Below are 21,063 nucleotides of genomic sequence, written 5' to 3'. Positions count from 1 at the left end.
GCTAGCCAGTCTAACCCCTTGTTTTCTCTAACCCTGTGCTGTGCCATGGTGATGTAGCAGTTAGAAAAGAGTCCTTTTCAGGTTTTTTGTTTCACCTTCTCCTCCGACAGTGAGATGCGTGTGGGGGAGAGCGTGCTAGCCCTCGCCTGTTGCGTCCGGACGCTTTTATTCGGAGCAGGTGGGACTCCTCGGAGAACCGAGCGCTCATTAACCTCGCTCTCTCCCGCTGACCCCGCAGACGGGCTTTCCTGTGTCGAGGCATCAGCCCTTTCCGCTGGGCCTGACAGATTTGCTGTGTGAATCGGGCAGCCCCATCTCTCTGTCCCCACCACAGGCCCTTTCAAACGCCACCAGCTGGAGATGGGAAAACCTCAAGGTCTCAGGATGCCTGCTTGTCCCATCCTCCCACAGGGTGTCCTTTCCCTCCAGATCCTGTATCCTGGATTGCAGGTCAGGGCTTTCCAGTACACGGGACAGGTCCTTCCACTCATGTGAAAGGGACATCCCGCCAAGGCCAGCCCTCGAGCCCCCGAGAGCTCAGCCCTCAGAAATTACACGACAAAGGCTGGCGAGAAGAATGGGCAGGCCTCCGCTAACCTCTTGTGTGGGGCTTGCAAACTGCAACAACTTCTAACGTGGCTTCTTCAACAAAAAGAGATGAAAGAAAATCAAGGGGCCCTACCTTCGTGATCTTGGATGAAAAAAAATGTCAAGAAGCTTTTAGGCACAAGAGACAGCAAACACACAGATACAGATTTTAACGGTTTGGCATTGCAGCCTCTTCCCACATAGAGAAAAAGAAATAGAAACAAAAACAAATTCAACAGGTTTGATTCCAACACTGAGCAGAGACATTTTTTTCTGCTGCTCTATTGTGCAAAAGAAGATTAATGTTCTTTTTATTTTTTTTCATACTGCCTCAGTCTACCTCAAAAGAACTTTAGGAAATAATTTCTGGTTTTTTTTTTAAGTCTTACTGTACTTCTGTTCATGCTGTTTCATGGTAACTTAACTAAGAATACATGACAGTCAGAGAAGACTTATTGAAGAGCATAGCAGTTTCAATCTTTAAACATTAAACTTTCAGGTTGTGCTTGTGACAGCAGCATCATCTTGTTTTCTGCGTTATTCTCATTTTGTCTTTCTCTGCATAAAACGATTTACCAACAGTACTAACAGATTGTGACAAAACAAATAAGACAAGAAGGAGTGTTGGAAATAAAAGTTGCAGAACACCCTGAAGTCCATTTGGTAAAGCACTGCATATTGAAGCTTGAGTTGTACCGACATGCTTTGCTTTTTCTATTCACTTTCCCGGAGGAATCATTGCAGTTTTTGGGGTGGAATATTTTAAAACTTTATACAAATATAATAATAATAATAATAATATAATCAGTACAAAATAATAATAATCAGTACAAAATTTGTCCAAAGAGGACACAGCTTCTCCTAATTTTACTTCTACCTAATTGCTTCATTCAGCTGAAATAACTATTTACATTAGGAGTCAAATGTCCTTATTCTGTAGGTCACAAGGACTTGTGAATCTTGCTAATGATCTGTAGGAACTAAAGCAATTAATTAAAGTAAAATAAAGAAACATACTGTATGGGAAAAGATAATTATTTTACACTATCATTCTTCTTATCTTGCAAGGGACACTGTATCATAATTAAAAACACAATTAAAAATAAAACACCCTAATGAGGGGATATAAGCATGTGAAAGTGTGCCAGTGATTTTCTGCACAGAAATTGAGGCCTTTAGGAAGCACGCATCAGAAGAGAATGGTAGCGAGATACCACTGGGTTGCTACAGTTCTCAATTATTAGGCCCAGTGATAATATCAGCTTCAACAAGTCTTTAGCAAGAAAAGCAGAAAACAAAAGAAAAATGTTTATGATCCTTAACTTTGTAATCATCATTCACAGAAGCAACACATGCAGAAGACAGAGAACCAGAAGAAGAGATTACAGAAATAAAATAAAAGAAGATAAAATAAACTAAAGAAGGCAGACTTGAAATGTGAAAAATGAAAAATATTATTTATTTTAATAAGTTTAAGAAGATTACGTCAATCAACAAATCTAGGAGGCATCTGTTTGAAAGACACAGCATTGTATGTTAGTGATAAAACCAGGAGCCCTGACAATGCCAACAGGCTCGCAGGAGAGAATAAAACAGCTGATCTGTACCAACACAATTCTCCAGGAATGTTGAGTAGCCTCAGAAAACAGAATCCAGTCATCTCCTCACTGACCTCACAAGACCTGGTCCAACACGTACATGTTTGTCTTGATTTTAAGCCATTGATGTTCCCACTTTCATCATTTCTGCTTCCCACTACCTTTTGATCTGGGCCTTCTGGCCTTTAAGATCACTCCCTCATCACCGCTGCTCTTGCGTATTGGAATGCAGGGCCTGTCTTAGCAGAGCCCTGTGATGGCTCTGCCTGAACAAAGCGTGTTTGTCCTGCAGACGTCACAGCAAGTGGAGATGCCTCTATACGCAGAGAGGGACAAAACCTCACAAGGTAATTTGTCCTTTTGTACACGCTGTGCAAGGAATCAAGGAATCCCAACAGAACTTCTTAAACATCTGCAAGTATTGCTTTACTCCCTTCTCCTCCAACTGCTGCTGCTCAAATCATTAGAGCTCACGGCTTCCTAGCTGATGACAAATAACCTCCCGAAGTGCAGAGCTATAATCTGCTGTTTTCTATTTCTGAACACAAGGAAGGGGAGAGGGTAAAAAAAGTACAGGGACCCTGGTGAGCATGTTGGCCTTTTCTGGAAATAATTCAGATTTCTACTGAAGATACCACAATGAGCTACGAGTATCTCTTTAATCAGTGGTAAACATTATTATTTAGCATTATGGAATGCAATACCACAAAAATGGCAACAATGCATAAGTTCTAAACAAGGAAGTATTAATTATGTTTGAGGAAACCATACACCCTAAATACATCTCCATCATACAATGGCAGACTATAACTGCTCAAAACAGAGTTTTTCAAAGCTCCTCAAAAAATGTTACATGTGATGCTTAAAATCTACTTAAATTAGTGTGACGTTAAAATTAGTTTTCATTAATAAGCATATGATAGAAAAACATTTTTGTTATAAGGCACAATCAGAACAGTCACAAGAATGCAAAAATATTCAACACTTAACAAAGAGAAACTGAGCCAAATGTCCTTGTATGCATACTGTAGCATGTGTTCCAATTCTTATTTTCCAAAAGAATAACAACTAAATGAAGAATGAGTGTGGCACCTGTTAAAACACAGAGAGGCTCTCATAGGAAAAACCTATGAGTCAGGTAGCAGATGTGCTTGGCCCATAACGTATATGTTATTTCTTTTTTACTTTATTGGGTCTCGTGAGTTTGAAGAATAATAATGCCAAAATAATTACTGGAGATTGTATAAGAATGAAAAGATAGCAGGAAAAATGCATTTACCAAATGGATTGCAGTTCAGATTGGGACAGCTTGTGTGTTGATACGATATTATTTTGGATGAAAAGATGACTAGCGTAAAGCTGGAGCAGATGACTAAAACCCATGAAATTTTTGACGGCTGCAAATTGGAGTCTGTCTTAAGGAGATCCGTCGCTTGAATTTTAAACGCGCTTCTCCTTTCCAGAGGGATTCGGCTGCTTTCCTGTGATACCTCAACGCTGTCACTATTCCGTCAAGCCAAATCAATAAATGAGGTGCAACAGGTCATTAGTCCTCAGAGAGAGTGACATAGCAAACTTCTTCAAGTGGAAAACACTTCATCGTTGTTTACCAAAGCACACAAGGGAGTGATTTATTTTCTCAAACAAGCCTGGCTCAGCGTCTTCAAGACTGAAAGCTTTTCCTTCAGACCAAGGATAGAGCAAGTAAGAGTAGCATGACTCTGAGACCTCAAGACAGCCATGTTTCCATCACACTGATGTCAGCTAGGCATTCTTGTATGATTTTAACACCACACAAAAAGCACATAAACATCAGAAAAAAACAAGACCTTGAAACTTAAAAGAAAGCTACAAAAGATTAACTTTAACTATGGCCCAGATTAAATAAAAAATTCCACCCATCAGCTAATTGCATTTTGCAAAGCCTGTACTTACTGGCAGCTTTTTGTATGATTCTGCCCAATGGAAATCTATCATCAACTTCTTGGATTGTAACTTGCAATTGGTTGGTGATTTAAAGTTTTGATTTAATCCAGATCTCTATATTAGAATGGAAAAACCTGTCTTTCAACCCTTCTTGACACTTCATTTAGAACCTCAGATGAAACCATTTAGACTATGTTCCATGTTTATATATTTATTTGTGCATATAGGTTTGTATTTTCTTTTTTTTCCATAAAAAGTACTGCACAAAGACGTGCAATAACCAACGGCATTGATTTCCAACACAGCAACGATTTGCAGCAATACAGTACAAGTTTCAAAATGAGATGCTTGTAAGGAATTGAAAAGCTAGCCTCACTGAGACTCCTACTACCTCTGAAAATTACTGGCTTATTTTTATTTAGGTAAAATGTCTTCACCAGAATGTCATCAGCGGGTTTTTGCTCTAACTTTCACATGTGGCATGATAAAAGAAACTCTAAATTTCACCACAAAGAGGGATTCTAGTGTCTTTTTATGAGCCTCAAGGCAATTCCTTCCAACCATTCATCACATAGACACCACTGCAGCAGCCCTATGATTTATCATAGAGAGGTTACACCTATGCCCTGCAATGGACCGATATCCCTTACAGGTTTACCCTGCCTTTCACCTGTTGGAAATGGACGGATGATCAGACAGTAAGCTCTCAAACAGTGTGGAGCAGTGGCTAGGGCTCTGGACTGGAACTGGAAGGCTAGAGGTTCAAAACCTAGGTGAGACACTGCTGTTGTACCCTTGAATAATTCACATCAGTTGCTCTAGTACAATACCCAGGTATATACTGTAAATGGGCATAAAGGTAAGTTGCTTTGGATAAAAGCATCAGCCAAGTAAATTAGTATCCATTAATAACCCAACTACTGAACTGAAACAAATCAAATGACCTCATGTACTACATCCAAAAATGCAGCAGTACAGAAGATCTTATCAAGACTGGGGCTCCAATTTATTGCAGTACTTACCAGCCACCTCTACTATATCTCCCGGCACGATGTCTCGAGCCTTGATCCTCTGGACGGTTTTCCTGTTCATTCGGAATACCTTCCCCATCTCCGGCTCGTACTCCTTCAGAGCCTCTATAGCATTCTCTGCATTTCTCTCCTGCCACCCAAGAGAAAAGACCATCAGTGAGGAACATGGGTGAACAGGTGCCTTGGTTCAATACTGACCGTGCATCTCCAACCAGGGATCAGGGGTCGCAGTAAGAAATCCAAGAAAAATAAGGGGAAAAGTAGCTTGAATCATCTCGTATTTCACAAATGCTGGCTTGGAGTAAATCAGCCAATGTCAGGGTCTGGGTACAGTACCTCATGCTTCTTTCCTTGTTTGGAGTCAATACAAGGTCAGGGTGGAGCCGGAGTCTATCCCAGCAAGCAAGGGCACAAGGTGGGATACAATGTGGATGGGGTGCCAATCCATCAAAGGGCAAAGACAGACCCCCCCCACAACTCACACACACACACACACACACACACACACACACAACAGGGCCAATTTTCCCAGAAACAAATTAACCTACCAGCATGTCTTTGGACTGTGGGAGGAAACTGGAGCACCTGGAGCAAACCCACACGCACGAGAAAAGAACACACAAACTCCACATAGATTGTACCCCAGGTGCAGAATTGAACTCGGGGCAGCAATGCTAACCACTGTGCAGATAGCACCCCAGGAATTGAACCCTGGGCTGCAGCACCGCAAGATAATACAAGATACCTGCAACCAGTAAAGCCCGGAACGGATCAAAACTTTATGCAATTTGAGTTTTGTTTCTGTTCCTGCATTTATTTCACCTCATGTACTCTCAGACACTAGGCTCTTAACTGTCCTTGGATTGCTAATTCCCTGCTAGGTTAATTGTTTTGACAGAAAACGGTGATGAACAGACATTTCAAAGACGTATTGTTTAGGAAGGGGCTGGGAAAAGAGAGACTGTATTTCTGTTGCAGTGATAGATTTTACATGTGATTTTCAGGTAACCATCTCCCCTGCCTCCCTGAGAGAAGCTTCACCCCTCTCGCCCGCCACTGCAGCAATGGAAACAAAGCCTTATCATGCTCTAACCACAACTTCTGTCTCATTTCTAAATGACTGAACCCGCCACCCCTGTCAGCACACCTCTAATCAGATCTATCTTTCGCTGTAAGTTTCAGAGTCCTCAAGAAGCTCTCAAAGAGCTTGCTTGCCTGCTGTATCCCGATCCCGCCAGAATTTAGAACACAATATTGCAATTCCAAAAAAAAATTGTTTTATTATTTGAATGTTTTGACAACCTACTAAGAGATGGGCAGGGCAGCAGAGAAATGCAGCCAAAACCTTCCACAACTTTTGTAAATGATAGGAAAAAATGTAACAGAACTGTGTGAGAGCACTGTATGTGTGCGAGGGAGGTGATCTTACTAAAGTGTGTTGTGTCGAGATAAATGTACATGACACACTGGCTGGGATGAAACCAAGCGTTCTCCCCCCCTTTTGAACTGCAAATTTCAAATGTACCACAACATGAAGTCTTTCTAAAGCAGTCATGTCCACCCAGTGCAAAAGCAGTAATCGGGAACTGAGTTTGGACATTATGATTACAGGATGGGTAGGGTTTTTTTTTAGTTAAAGCCTGGTGCTGCCTTTTTAATAATAAGCACGCTTATCTAGCACTTTTCTGGACACTCTACTGAAACTGCTTTACAGTAATGGGGACTCCCCTCCACCACCACCAATATGCAGCCCCCACCTGGATGATGCAATGGCAGTTATATTGCGCCAGTCCTATGCCCAGGAGGAAATGTGGTCAGGACACCAGGGTTAACACCCCTACTCTTTTTTACATAGTGTCCCCATCTTTACACTGGGGCATTAGGACCCACACAGACTGCAGGGTGAGTGCCCCCTACTGGTCTCACTGACACCTCTTCCAGCAGCAGCCTTTAGCTTTCCCTGGAGGTCTCCCATCCAGTTACTGGCCAGGCTCACGGCTGCTGAGCTGCAGTGGGCTGCCAGTTGTGAGTTGCAAGGTGGCACAGCTGCTGACTTTCACCAGCATATCACTGCAGAAGGACTGGGCCTCACCTGCCATACTCCGATGACAGCGTTTGCAATCAGAATCAGAAGGATGACTATGGGCTCCACGAAGGCTGTGGTGGTTTCCTCACCTTCCTCAAACAATGCCAAGACCTGCAATGGAAAACACATGGCAAATGAGCAGCAGCAATGACAGAGGAGGCCGACAGAAACAGAACTCCCTCAGGTTACACACCATGTCACCACCTCCTTTTCACAGGAGGCTCCCATTCATCAAAACAGAAAGCCCTGCACACAAAGGATGTGCTTTCAACACAATGACGTCACCTCATTCTTACAGGGTGTGACAACAAAAAAGGCCCAGGGAGGTATCTGTACATAATCACATTTCGATTCTGGGAACCCTAAACACTCACGTTGAGAGATGACTTTTTGCACAAGCAAGCCAAGCGCTGACCTCAAAATTAGAAATGCTGAGAAAAAAAGTGGAAAGCAGGCTGACTTTGAACATTTGTAAAAAAACAAATAAAGCTGAGCTTTCACTACTCCCAGGCACAATCAGCTCAAGACTAGCAACTGAAACTTATTTTACCAGGACTTTTTTCTACAAAGATACTGGCGTGGAACAAGGGTAGGGTGTGTGTCTGGAACGAGGTACTCAGTCATGTTGTTGAAGCCAACCTTTGTATTCTTTCACAACTGGATCCTTGGATCAATTCTCTAATATGTACCTAGCAGATCAGACAGACCAAAGGGCCTCTTATTGTTTATCAATTTTATTTTTAACAACACAGTTAAGCCTGGGTTGCAGCCAGTCAGTTATATAGGACAATAACATGAGTGCATTTTGCAATACAGAAGAAGTACTGCAAAGTGTTGTTAACCATTTAGTAGCCCTAAAGAAGTCAAAACGATAATGCTGCTGTATTTGTTTTGATAGCATCACTTTGGTTCAGGAACTGCTGGTGAACTATATACGTGTTACAATGCAGCCTGTGTTACAGTTAACCCTGGAGCTGCCCTGAGGTGAATACAGGTGCAGAGAGGGAAACAAAAGGACATTTATGCATCTAAAATTATAATGGAGAAGATTAGCTTAATTCTGCCCCCCGACATTGAAAAAATAATTGAATGTTTACAGGCTGGAAATCAAGACGCTTACAGTCTATACAACTACTTGAAATTGTTTCTTAGGCTTTTAAAAATAATTAATATAACTTTGCCATTTTTCTTTTAAAAGATTCTTCATTCATCACTTTCAGTTGTTTCCAGTGCACAAAAGAGATTGACGATCTTCAAGGTGACTTCAATAATGTTTCTTCAGTCCTTTCACAAAGTGAAAGAGGACCTTAAGATGTCTGCTTGCATTGCCACATTGCTACAGTATGTAGGGATAATTGCCCCATCACTAAAGCGAGATAGGATTCTCACACCTTAACATTTTAATGATTGAGCTTGATTACAAGAAAAAGTAAAGCATCTAATCGGGCACTTCCAAAATTAACCCTTTTTAGGTCTACATTTGGCACTTATAACAATGCAGAATTCTAGATTGCATAGACTCGAAAAAATATCAATGTCTTGTCATTTTAATGAAGAAGCTTACAGTATTACTTCTTGATTCCCAGTCACCACCCCCTCACACATGTTACTCCACAAACACTTTCCCTGGTCAGAACTAAAATACACAGATTGTTAACACATCCATCAAATACATTTGTAAGAGACCAAAAAAAGGTAAGACTAGAAAGCAGAAGTGCTACATAGATTTAATTTACTTACACAACTTTAGATATTCTTAACCAATTCTTGATTACAGTGGACTATGAAGTTTAATTGCATAGTTTATAGAGTTTATCTCATGGGTACTTAAAACAAAACAATAAGCTACGCATTTCTATTAATAACATATTAAACGTGCACAAAACATTTCAAGATAGTTCATTATAGTTTGAAATACTCAAGACTAGAGCAAGAAATGCAAATCTACACTGTTTTTGGGCACTTTTACAATGGATTGTGCTGAATTGTACTATGGAGCAATCAACTCCATAGTATATATTATTAAGAATTTCCCTACGTCGTTCATTTGTGGAACAACACGAAGGTCTTTTTTTTTACCAGGGCCAGCTAAACTTGGCTTGTGGTGTACAACCTATGTTACTTTTCAACTTGTTTTGCTTTTTAGCGTTTATTTCCACAGGCCATGGGGAGGACTTTTTTTCAGTCCTTTCAAATGCTTTCAGATTTCAAAAAGTACCTTGTTAATGCTCTTCATAGCAGTTTCCCACCCATAATTCAGGCAGAAAGTTTTACTTTCTCAAAGCAGGCACTTTCCTCTCCGTTTTCAGTTCTCATACTACTCACTTTTGCCATGCTCGTAAATGCAATCCAAACCACAGGCGGACCTCACACCTGCTCTCTGCACAAGGATACTCCCAGCTAGTCCGTATGGGAATTGCCAAGTACGTCTCAGCCAACTTTACACCGACAGACCAGTTTACACTGACAAACCAGTTTGAGGCTTAAGCACAAGACGGTCAAGCTGGGGTAACTCAAAATGAGGTTGTGAAATGGGGCACAAGACAAAATACTTTGAGAAAGTAGATACTATCAAAGACACTACTGATGAAATTGCCGTATGCCAATTCAATATTGAGGCATTTCAGTCAAAAGAGCAAGTTGCTTCTTGTTTAGCATCTAAAACACGATTCTTTAGTTATTCTGTTTTGTGACCCCTGCTTTATTCTTCCCTAACTTTCCTTTTTTAGAGTGTTTATTATTGCAACTAATCCTCCAAAAGAGCTCCCAAAAACCATTCTATCTGATAAATTTAAGAAAGGGCACTGGGGACAGAAATAACAGCATGGCAGTCACTGGGAAGCAGGCTGCATGATGCACTGTGTCAAATCCTCTCTTTCAGTCTTGCTAAACCTTTCAAAAACAATTTCCGCTTGAGTACCTAGACAATGCGGCACATCACTGTCATTTCTCTAAAAATAATCACAGGAAGATGAGAAAACATGAAATCATGAAACCATGAAAAAACAGGAAATACATTACTGGTTCTAAATACCTGTAAATGAATTGATAGTAGCGGCTCTCCCCTGTTTCCTGCCTTATCATTGTGCAACACATGAATTAAATGCAGGACAATTAAAGATAGTTCTAGGCATTAGAGCATCTCCAAAAATGCTTATTCTAAAGAAATATACTTTGAAACAACAAGCACACAGACTTGTTTTAACAGAAATAGACTACTTTGAAAAATTACTGTTCTTTCCATCCATCCAAACATAAATTAAAATACAAAGTACTAAAGCCTGAAATGTCAAAGTATTCCAGTGAACCTGGATCATGTTTTTGTTTTACTGCAGAGAATGGGACCTCTTCTTTATCCAGAATACAATCTGAGAAGTTGAAAGCCAAAGAAAAAATAAAAGATACACTGAATATGGAAAACAACAGCATTAACATTTTTTAAAGAGATTATAGACAGTTCCTTTGGTCAGCACCCACCCCCTTTGTGAAAAACTTTCTTCATTACTGATTGTGGAGCTGTGTTGTACGTCAGTGTGTAGACGTGCCAGAAAAGTTTTAATGGAAGGGCTACTAAATCTTTCTTTCAGAGACTGGGTATGAAAAAACTTGTGTGGGTGATGTACAAATCTATTGAAGTTCCAGGCATGGAACAAAGGTTGAGAGGCTGGTTTTTAAAAAGCCATTTTAAATCACTAGGAAAAGGCTGATTGCTTTCTGAGATATGGAGGGAATATAGCATGGATTTGTACGTACTGTACATACTGTATACACTGCATTTAGAAAGTATTCTCCCACTACTGAACAACTGCAAATATCGCTGTCTTATGGGCTGAAGTTTCATTGCATTGAAATTGTGTTTTCACACAACACACTGGATGGATGGTGCTGGTGAACTGCGATTTTCAGGTCCTTACACAGATCCCCACTGTTGGTGCTTTGACTGGGCCACTCAAGGCCATTCATCTTCTTGTTTTTAAGGAACTTTGCTGTCATTGTGACTGTGTCCTCGGGGTCTCTGTCCTGTTGGAAAGTGAATCTTTGCCCCAGTCTGAGGTCTGAGGCTGACCGAAGCAGATTCCCCTCAAGGACTTTCCTGTATTTGGCCCCATTCGTTGTTCCATCTATCCTGATTAGTGCTCCAGTCCCAGCTGCTGAAATGCATCTCCAGAAGATGATGCAGCCACCACCAAGCTTCATGGTAAGGATGGTGTAGCTCATGTCGACCACATGCCTTCTCGCAGACTCTGGCCTGCCTTTAGCTTCTGTCTAGCCACACTCCTATAGAGGCCAAATCTGTGTAGTGCAGCAGAGATTGTCCTTGAACAGGTTCTCCCGTCTCAGCTGTGGAATTCTGTAGCTCTGTCAGGGTGGTCAATGGGTCACTTGTCTGATGGAGGTCCATCTTGCCCACGTGGTCAGTTTGTGAGGGTGGCCTGCTCTAGAAAGAGTCTGGGTGTTCTGTATTCTTCTCATTTTCTAATGATGGACCTGACTGGACTCCTGAGAAATTTCAACATCTTAGATATATTTTTATACCCCTCACACAGTTGTACGGACACCTCTCTTTATTCCACACCTTTTGTCTTCCGAAACAAACGTAAAAAACGGAAATGACTCATTTCTATGTAACCTGAAGTGAATGAGGTTATTTTGGGGGAAGAATAAGGGGTGGGACATTCATAAAGCATCTACAAAGAATTAAGGATGGACTTCAACATACCAGGTACAGGAAATGCAAAATATGAAACAGAAAGGTGTGTAGTGTAGGAAAAATTCTGGACCAGAAAGTCTTGTTCAGTAATAATAACCTGTGGTGGCAGCTACAGACCTGTCAGAAATCCTGTTTTGGGTAACAGGCTGAAGTTTAAAAAAACCCTCCCCAGTAATAACAGTCTTAGCAATGAACACATAGCCCAACCACAAGCAAACAAACTGACAACACTGGGGTTGTTGCTGTGCATTTCCCATTCACAAAGAGAATTTGAACATAAAGAGGGCTAAGAGAGATGCCCCTGGTTGGGACATTGGTTCATCACAGTGATTACTGCCAGCAACGCTGGTCTCCATTTACATAGCTGGGTGCACTGGATCAACTAGAGTAAAATACCTCACTCAAGGCACAACAGCAGGGTCTTACAGTGCAGGACTCGAACCCACATTAGGGGCTTACCCAGTGTTCTACCCTCCCCCTGAAAAAAAAACATTTTGGGCTGGCTCGGGTGTTGGTAGAAACTCCTACGAGAGCGAATTCAATACCCACTTGTTCTTCCCTTCCTGCTGTGAGCGATGTGCATCGAAATCCAGCCTCTCCCTGAGAACAGTCTTATCCCAGTCTCCAATAGAGGAAATCCATGCAATTGTTGCTTGTGACCTTTACAATTTAATAGCACAATTTGTCCAGTTTGCTTCCCCTTTTTGTCTGGATTTGGTGGAGGCAAAAATTGTATTGGAGTTTAAGGAGTCCAAGTGTCATGTTTTTGTATGTTTTTTTTGGTGGCTTAGTTTTACATTTTGATATGACAAGATGGTTATTTCTCCTGCACTAAGGCTGTCTGCTGTCCTGCTTAGAGAATAGGAAATTCACTCTAAGAAGCCATGTTAGACTAAAAAACACACACATCTTCCACTTTCTCAAAGTACCTTTGCAATCATTAATATAACAGCAATCAGAAAAAAATGGATAACAGTGTTGAATAAGAATTAAACTCATTGAGGCAGTAATCTCTGCTCTGCATTACTTTCCTTAAAGATAAAAATTACATCTATTTCTTTTGCTCTCATGCTAAACTAATTTCTTAGAAATATATATTTTTTTTTAGTGTGGAATGCTGTTAGGAGCTCAAATCCATGCAGAATGTGCATCACTGACCAAACCCAAACTTTCAGAATACAAGCTCTCAATAAAGTTCTTAATGGACATTAAATGGAACCCACAATTTTCTACAGTTAAGGTAGCATGATGACAGCATCAGCTCTCTGACAATCTGTCAGATCAAGTGAAAGTGCATGTGAGCTGGAGTGTAAGCTTCACTTAAAATTCACAGTGTGAATTTAGGTGAAGAATAATCCTGCATAAAAGAAAACCTTGAAACCACCAAGAGGATATTATTAAGAGGCTGCAAATTGAATATCTTCTGGCTTGAAGAGCACCAGGGGAAACCCTTGCCTGCATTTCTTTAAGAGTTCAAAAAGGAAATCCTATTTCTTTCAATTTAGTATTTTGATTAAATAGATCTTTTCTTGTATACAGTATGCACTAACAAGAAAGTGAATCTGTAGGAAATTTTTAATAGCTAGGATGATTCCATTTCAAGAACTTGAAGCTCACGCTAATAAATTGTAACTAATTACGTTGACTAATAGGGTACATCAAAAAGAAACAGCAGATTTGAAGGTCAGCAATTAAGGCTGTGGGTCAAACCGCACAGTGCCTAGGCGGCATTTAGCACTGTCCACTGTTTTTTCTAATTCGTAAAGGCAGTAATAACAGCCCACTCTCAACCAAAGAGAAAAGACGTCTATTAATTATTCCAGGTATTATGTAAAAACAGTGCCTGAAGCTTCTCTAAGATACCATAACACATCAAGGTGAACTTTTATATCCGTTCAGAGCACAGAAACAGGGGCTGCTGAGCAGAGGGCTTGGGGGGCTCTATGCATGATTTAATTGGCTGATCAGCTGATTGGACTCTAACCCCATCAGGGGGCTATATCGCTGGCCACACTCTGCATGTACTGAGATTTGGGCAAGGACACAGAATGTTTATCTTGTGCAGAACTACAAAGACTCCAGAATAGTGGAACAGGCTGAGCCAGGAAAAATAGTTACAACTAAACATGAACCCCCTAATGAAATGCACACAAGCTTACATATAATCCAGACAGCCTGCTAATTAAATAATTTATTCAAACTGATCCTGTGTGTAAGCCGTTACAGTACCTCTTTTCACCGTGTTTATTTTCTACACATAAGGGATCTCAAATCTGGATTGTGAGACAGATTTAGGATTTTTCTGATATTCAGACAAAATACATGAAAGGTGTTGAGGAGTTTTCCTCAACTCCTTTCATGCATATCACGTATCATATCGGTGTATGAACTGCGAGATTTCGTGTGGAATACTGTATGCCCCGCATATTCTCCACAAGATCAAACCCCGCTCTGCTTTCATGTCCTGTGCAAACCGCTCCCTGTCACTACAGTATCCCTGAATACTTGCATTCAACCAAAACAGCTCCTGTTGGTGTCTCAGATACAAGCTGCTTCTGTCCTCATGGGATGCAAATTTAAGGAAAAATGGGCTGCCGTATTGAAATATATTAAAAGTCATGCAAATGGTTCAAGCAAGGTGACCTAAGCCAAACTTGCTTTTATGTTCTAACCAAAGTCTCCTTGAAGCTTTACTGGGCTTTGTGATATTCATTATTGATACCCCTTCTTAAGGAAAAACACCACTTACTGTATGTGTCAGTGCACAGCATTTACTGTATGTACAGTATGCAAAAGCCATATTTGGAACAATGAGTTTTATCTGGCCTACTGACTGATCAAAGCCAGGCAGGGCTTTAACTGCAAACTTAAGGACATCACCAATCAACCAAGATTCCAGTTTTCCCAGTTTCTCCAGCTGACATACATGTCCCAGTTCTCACAGTCACTGACTTAGAGAAAGGCTCGGATTTCACTGAGCCAGGAGCTCACTGATGGAAAACTCTGGGGATCTGGGCTGGGGGGGGGGGGGGAGATTACTTTTGTTCGTCTGCCAAAAACAGGTACTATTTTTAAATTCATTTGCTTCCAGAAAAAAGAAACAGAGTGGAACACCGACACTGGTAGTCTCTGGTAGGTCTGAGCCTTTCCTGGATTAATGTAGTAATTAGTCAATTTAAAAGTTGAAACGCGTCTTGTTAAAACGTGTCTATTAAAAATCTAATAGACATCTTTGTAAGATCACTGGCACTGCAACACAGGACTTGGAAAGAAAAAGAGTTGAATGTTCATTTGTTTCACATAATTGACAGCTGCCTTTAGTTTCTGAATAAAAGACACACATATGGGCATGACTCCATAACTGCAAATGTGATGAAAAACAAGTAGAAGAAAAATATATAAAATGAGATATTCGTGTATCAGAATAGTAAAAATCTCATCAGCAAGTTTGGTGAATAGTAGTCCTAATGATCCTCTGTAATAAATTGAAATTATCTCCTTCACAAGTATGTTTGCACAGAGGCTTTTTAGCTCCACAGAGGGAAAAAAAGTATTATTGTGTTATTACAAAATACCACTGCATTACTTCACAATAATTATTAATAAAAAAGAGAGGTTTTTCCATCAAAAATTAGAAAAAAAAATTTTTCAGCTTTGTTTAAAAATTGTTTAGGAACCAGAATACAATCTTCATGATGAAGAAAAAAGAATAACTTTTGTGCAAATAAATGAGTATGAAGTGAACTACTTAATAATATATTTTTAGACTCCAAGTATATCTCCAGGTACACCAGCACTCCTGGGTTAAACATGTGTAACATTAACATGTTCCTAAATGGGTACAATCTAAAGGGCAAGGAAACTGGTGATCTGCACAGTCGTAAAGTAAAAATAATGTGCTGCTTCATTTCACACCCCCAATACAAATACACCTGAATCACTAAGAAACTATTACATTAGACTGCTCCAGTAGTAAAAGATATGGTTTCATATTTCAGAGTGAGTTTGAGTTTTTATGAGTTTGTGAAACAATGCAGTGTTAAGTAATTAGGCCCTGAATATTTCACTACCATTTTGTGCAACCTGCTTGCATGAAGCTGGTGTTTCACCATTTGCCTTCAAAAATATAACTGGCTTTGAAGCCCACTGAAGCCAGTGTTGACCTAAGATGCATCCTTTCAAATACGACCAATACATTTCAAAGCCTGTGCAAAGTCAAGGGTCACATTAATGTAGCAATAACTGGTTGCTTAGTGCTGTTTGTGAAATATTTGTGGTTTTGCAAAACTATTGTTTGCAACCAACTAAGAAATTAATTATTGATCTATTTTAACATCATTTCATACTAGTACATAATTTCCTATGCGTCAATTATATTTTAGTAACAATAATATACTTAATTTGTAGACGACAGTAAATGAATTATAAGGAAATTAATTCAAAACTGAACCATCGGTCACAAAGCTGACTCCCAAGCTCAATCTTGGGTCCTGGCCGAAAAAGGTTAAGTTCCCCTGCTCTAAACATTAAATATAAATGAGTAAAGAAGGACAGGGAGATAAATAAAACTGCAGGTACCAGTTGCCTGGGGTAGGCCTAGCCTTGACACTACCCTGTTTATAGTCTTGCCAGCTTGTTCCTACCTTGGCTTCAAGACTTCAAGACATCCAGAGCCTTCCCCCTGTGTGGCAACGGCTAGCATCACTGGCACTGCCTAGCGCCTCACAGACAGTCCTGCACACTGCAGCAGCGAGGCAAGCAATGTAGCATCACCCAGCAGTGACAGCCTGCCTTCATGGCCAAGTCAAGAAAAACCCTTCAAAGTCTATAAAAGGCCTTCCTCTCAGATCCGAATAAAAACTCCAGTCAGAAAGCCTAGCAGCAGATGTACCCCTGGGATCGCACTGTTTCCAGGTTGGCAGGACTTAAGAGGCAACTACCGGAATGCAGTGGTGTGGTTTTCTTCAGGACCATAACATGAAATTCAACTCCCTAGCAGCTGGCGGTTAAGCAACACAATACACAGCACAACTGTATAAGCCATCCTGTAGCGTGAGCTGAGAAAAACACTAAAGATTGAGAAGTGTGATGCACTCCCAGCTTTACCGTCAACTTCATTAAAATACCTACTGTTTTGTGCCCAGTAGAGCAAAGGGCACGACTGAGGCACCAACTCTCAATATATTGTTAACGACAGGTACATTATCCTGACATTCCCAGGAATGCAGATTTTAGTCTGTACCCTGCAGTATCTGCTTCAGACATATTTGCCTGTCCAGTCAAAATCAGTCTGTTCTGATGATTGGAATATTCAACTGCAATATGCTGAATAGAATCGGAGAGCCCAAGGCAGAAAACTAAAGGGAAGCACCCTGCCTCAACAGTGGGGGGTTGTCAGGACAAACTAATTCCAGCTTGAAAAACCATGCACGCTACACAGCACTGCAAGTGCAGCAATCCACCGCCAGAGACGGGCTAATGTGCAGACTCTCCTCCAACAGACAGCTGAAAACTTATAAGAGATGACAAATTGTGATGTTTCGCTCTCTTTAATTTTATTATATAGTACTATATGAGTCGCTTTAAGGAGCTCAAGCAGCTTACCTGGTGGTGTCGCCCCCCTCTCCCCATGCCTTCCCTTGGGATATAAACTTACAAACAGAACAAAAGACACAGGCAGGGCTTGCCAAGCAGGGAGTCCTGTGCTTGGTACTTACAAAGGAGACGCAGGCGGCCAGCAGGAGGATCCTCACCAGGAGGTCTTCAAACTGCTCCACCACCAGCTCCCACAGGGACTTGCCTGGAACATAGGGAAACAACACTGCTTGTCCCTGGGGTGGGTTTCAGCACAGCATCATCACAGCACAGTCACCTACACTGGCTGTTGGGGTCTCTGCACTTACCAGATCCAGCGAGTCCTGCGTTTTCACTCTTTAACTTGCAAGCAACTGTCTGCTTCTTGCTACTGTAACCTGGCTGACTCTGGAGCTAAATTAGAGACTTTTGCCCTTGGCTAGTATTTACCTTCTCTGTGCTGCACTTTAGTAGCTTGCTTGGAAGAAGAGTTGGAAGTTTCATGTAAACTAGATACCAAAGTGTGCTTCCACAGAGTCGTACTCAGAGGTATTAAATATATAACAAATGAGATATGGAACCAAACACATTTGTTGTGGTTTTCATGTCTCTTGGTATTTTTTCTGTTAGTAGGATTTGTTTTTGTTGAAGTATGCTTCCCAACAACATGTAGCTCTGAACCTGCTTGCATTGGAAATCAATTCAAGATGGTGCTCACCATAGCACTGACCAAAATAAAAATAACCTTCAACAGATGCCTGGTATTGTATTTCAAGGTTTTGTGCTGTCATTTCCCCATACCACTGTGCAGCATCTCTTTACTTTTTAGATCCCTAAGTAAATCATTAAACTAAGTATTTCCATTCTGCAGAGTGCACATGTAAATTCAGTAAAATGCATGTATATTGACTGTCTACAATAACGTGCCAATGCTGTTTCCTGTCCAAACCACTCAAGTGATGCTTCACTGAGGAATGAACCAAGGAACCCAGCTGGGAGCTTACTGAGCTGACTGGGGATGCTGGTTCCTACAATTTACCACAATGCAATAGAACTAATCCAGTTCTGGTCAGGGTGGAGCCTCCTTTCACTAATCCAGACAGACTTAACTAAAGAGATCACTGCCGTAATCCATCGCCCGGCTTTGCACATCCTGTATGCACAGAGTCAGTAGAGGTGGGGAGGGTTGGAACCCTGTTTACCAAGAGGATTTGTACTGTATAATGCGGGTACAATCGGTTCTATTTCAGACCTGACAAAAGCTTCTGAAGAACAAGGAATAATACACTGGAAAAATCAATATTTACCTTCTTCCGCTGGCAGCTCTGTTGGCGTGTTCCAAAAAGAATCCACAGAAGAACATGCAAAAAAAAATGAGAGAGAAATACAAATGCTGGTTATTAACAGAACCTTTTGCTGCTCAGTGATGAACCAGATGATAAACTGGCCACTGATTGACGAGAACTCCCCAATGGCATAGAACAGAAAATAAAGAGAGCAGTACTCAGATGCTTCAATTCAAATCTACACAAAACAATTTGTGCAATTCTGTCTCTTATTTTCAGAATGACAAACTCTGAGAAAATTCAGTTCTCTTCTCTGAGTGTAGTCAGGTGGAAAGGCATCAGCAGAGGAAGGAATCAGAAAAGGCATGAAGGAGGAAAGAAAGGTCTGTCCTTTTTCTACAAAAATGAAATATTTAAAGTCATTGAGCCTGCTACAGTGGTGACAAAATCCCCCAGCACTCAATGATACCCCTCAATTACCCCGCAAGGGAAGGTAATCTTTTTGACATAGCAGGAATCCACCACTGTCAGCACTACCTCCTGACAGAGAGCTGGGAGTTTACTGGGAAATGGCAATCAAGTTTGCAGAGGTGCCATTCCAAGGATAATTCCAGGGCAAAAGCTGTGGTCCTTTTGAAATCCACTATTTGAGCAACATTTTAGCCCCAGACCCATGGAAAGTGCCGCAGAAGAATTTTTTTAGCCATTATTGTAATTTAGAGCCCTCCTTCCATATGCCATCGTATCCATCTAGCGAACCCCCAAGAATGATGGTAGTGGTTCACGGAGGCTGCTGGAGAACTTGGAGGAGGAATTTGGAGGGGAGAATGTAACTGGACTCATTGAGCTTGTTATAAACACTGCAATACTGCACAAAGAAACTGCCCTGCAGCAAACTCTCCAAAGACAGGAGCCCAGCCCTTTGGGGTAGCAGAATTCACCATTGTTTGGAGGGGATATTTTGTAGCTGGGACCACGCCCTGAGAAACGTGAGGTCATTGAACCCCAACCCTAAAAGATGAGCAGCACACACCACAAGTGTAAATTACAGTAAAATGTTACAGCTGAAATAATTTCAAATGGCTGTACAAAGACCCTTCCCTGGCTCAACTTCCTTCAAAAAAGTGTTAACAAGAATCTTGCGCGACAGCACTGCTCTACAGAAGGCAGAAGCTGCTCCTGCCTGGGTGCCGCTAGAAAGTAAAAGTAAAACGCTTACACACACTCCAATAAAACGCTCACACATGCACGCCGTGGGCTCAGCAGGAGACTTTGTCAGGTGAGTGGGTGTCTCGTGCTGGCAGGCTTCAGATGTGCAATCTGAGCATGAGTTTCTGCAGCTCCAGCTCATTCCTTGGTGTGTGTGCATATTAAAGATGGAACATGCTGTATGAGACAGCAGGGCTCATCCTTTGCAACAGGAATAGATCATCTTAAACATTAACCCCTTGTCACAAAACAAATCCGAGGAGCTCAATAGCCATCACATTCATTAGTCGTCAACATTTACAGTACATAAGGTGGGGGAGAGGTTGGTGAAGCAGGAGAGGGATTAAAAAATGTCAATAAGGTGAATATCATATCATAAGTGTCTCAGTGTTGTTCAATAGCTACATTTAGAAAACCAATCTTGATCCATCTAGACATTAAAATTAAATGGCCTTTTACTGTTGACACCAGTGTGGTTTTATCTTTAATAAGAACAAATTGGTCAAAGTGCAAAAACAATGGGCAACGCTTGCCTGAAACAGAAAGCAGCATCATATGGCGAGAACTTCATATACAGTAAACCACTACACATATACATGTGGCTTGAGTGCACACACAGGCACTTTCACATGCATCAGATCCTATAAAAAAATGCTGTTGGGTGACTGTACAAAATATGCCTGGTCCTCTTTTCCACGCTGTAATCTAAACTGATCCTTTCAAAATCAGAAAAAGAAAGAAAATAGTTTTGCACTCTTGTACACATTCTTGCCTCATACATGACAGCGGAGCATTAACATACTGAACTGCCACTTGAGCTGTCTGGGCATTTTGGTTGCTCAGAAAACATTTCCATCCGAGGGCATAGCGATGCATGGTCTACCCCTATCCTTAGCAAAAGATAAAGAGGCCGATGGTGTCCCAGATAAAGGAATTCCGACCTTTACTGCTTGAGAAGTGTAATTTCTCTCACTTTTTCATAGTTCCATTCTTTACAGGTTTAAGCAGCTCGCTGTCTCAGGAAGGCTGGAAGTATCACTAAGGATACCAGTCA

At 41.1% G+C, this 21,063-nt stretch overlaps 1 protein-coding gene across 1 annotated transcript in view; it reads right to left on the bottom strand.

Moving 5' to 3' along the window:
• atp2a3 (ATPase sarcoplasmic/endoplasmic reticulum Ca2+ transporting 3) overlaps positions 1–21,063 on the bottom strand; it is an 83,918-nt gene that overhangs the window by 43,286 nt on the left and 19,569 nt on the right. The window contains exons 2-5 of the mRNA XM_088906989.1: positions 18,822–18,839; positions 17,658–17,740; positions 7,236–7,340; positions 5,135–5,273 (exon numbers count right to left, since the gene is read on the bottom strand). Coding sequence (XP_088763115.1) covers positions 5,135–5,273; positions 7,236–7,340; positions 17,658–17,740; positions 18,822–18,839 — 345 coding nt within the window. The remainder of the gene's footprint in view (positions 1–5,134; positions 5,274–7,235; positions 7,341–17,657; positions 17,741–18,821; positions 18,840–21,063) is intronic.

Source organism: Atractosteus spatula, chromosome 27, assembly GCF_055471065.1.
Source record: "Atractosteus spatula isolate fAtrSpa1 chromosome 27, fAtrSpa1.hap1, whole genome shotgun sequence".
In the NCBI taxonomy this organism is placed as follows: domain Eukaryota; kingdom Metazoa; phylum Chordata; class Actinopteri; order Semionotiformes; family Lepisosteidae; genus Atractosteus; species Atractosteus spatula.
This window is presented reverse-complemented; position numbering and strand designations above follow the sequence as displayed.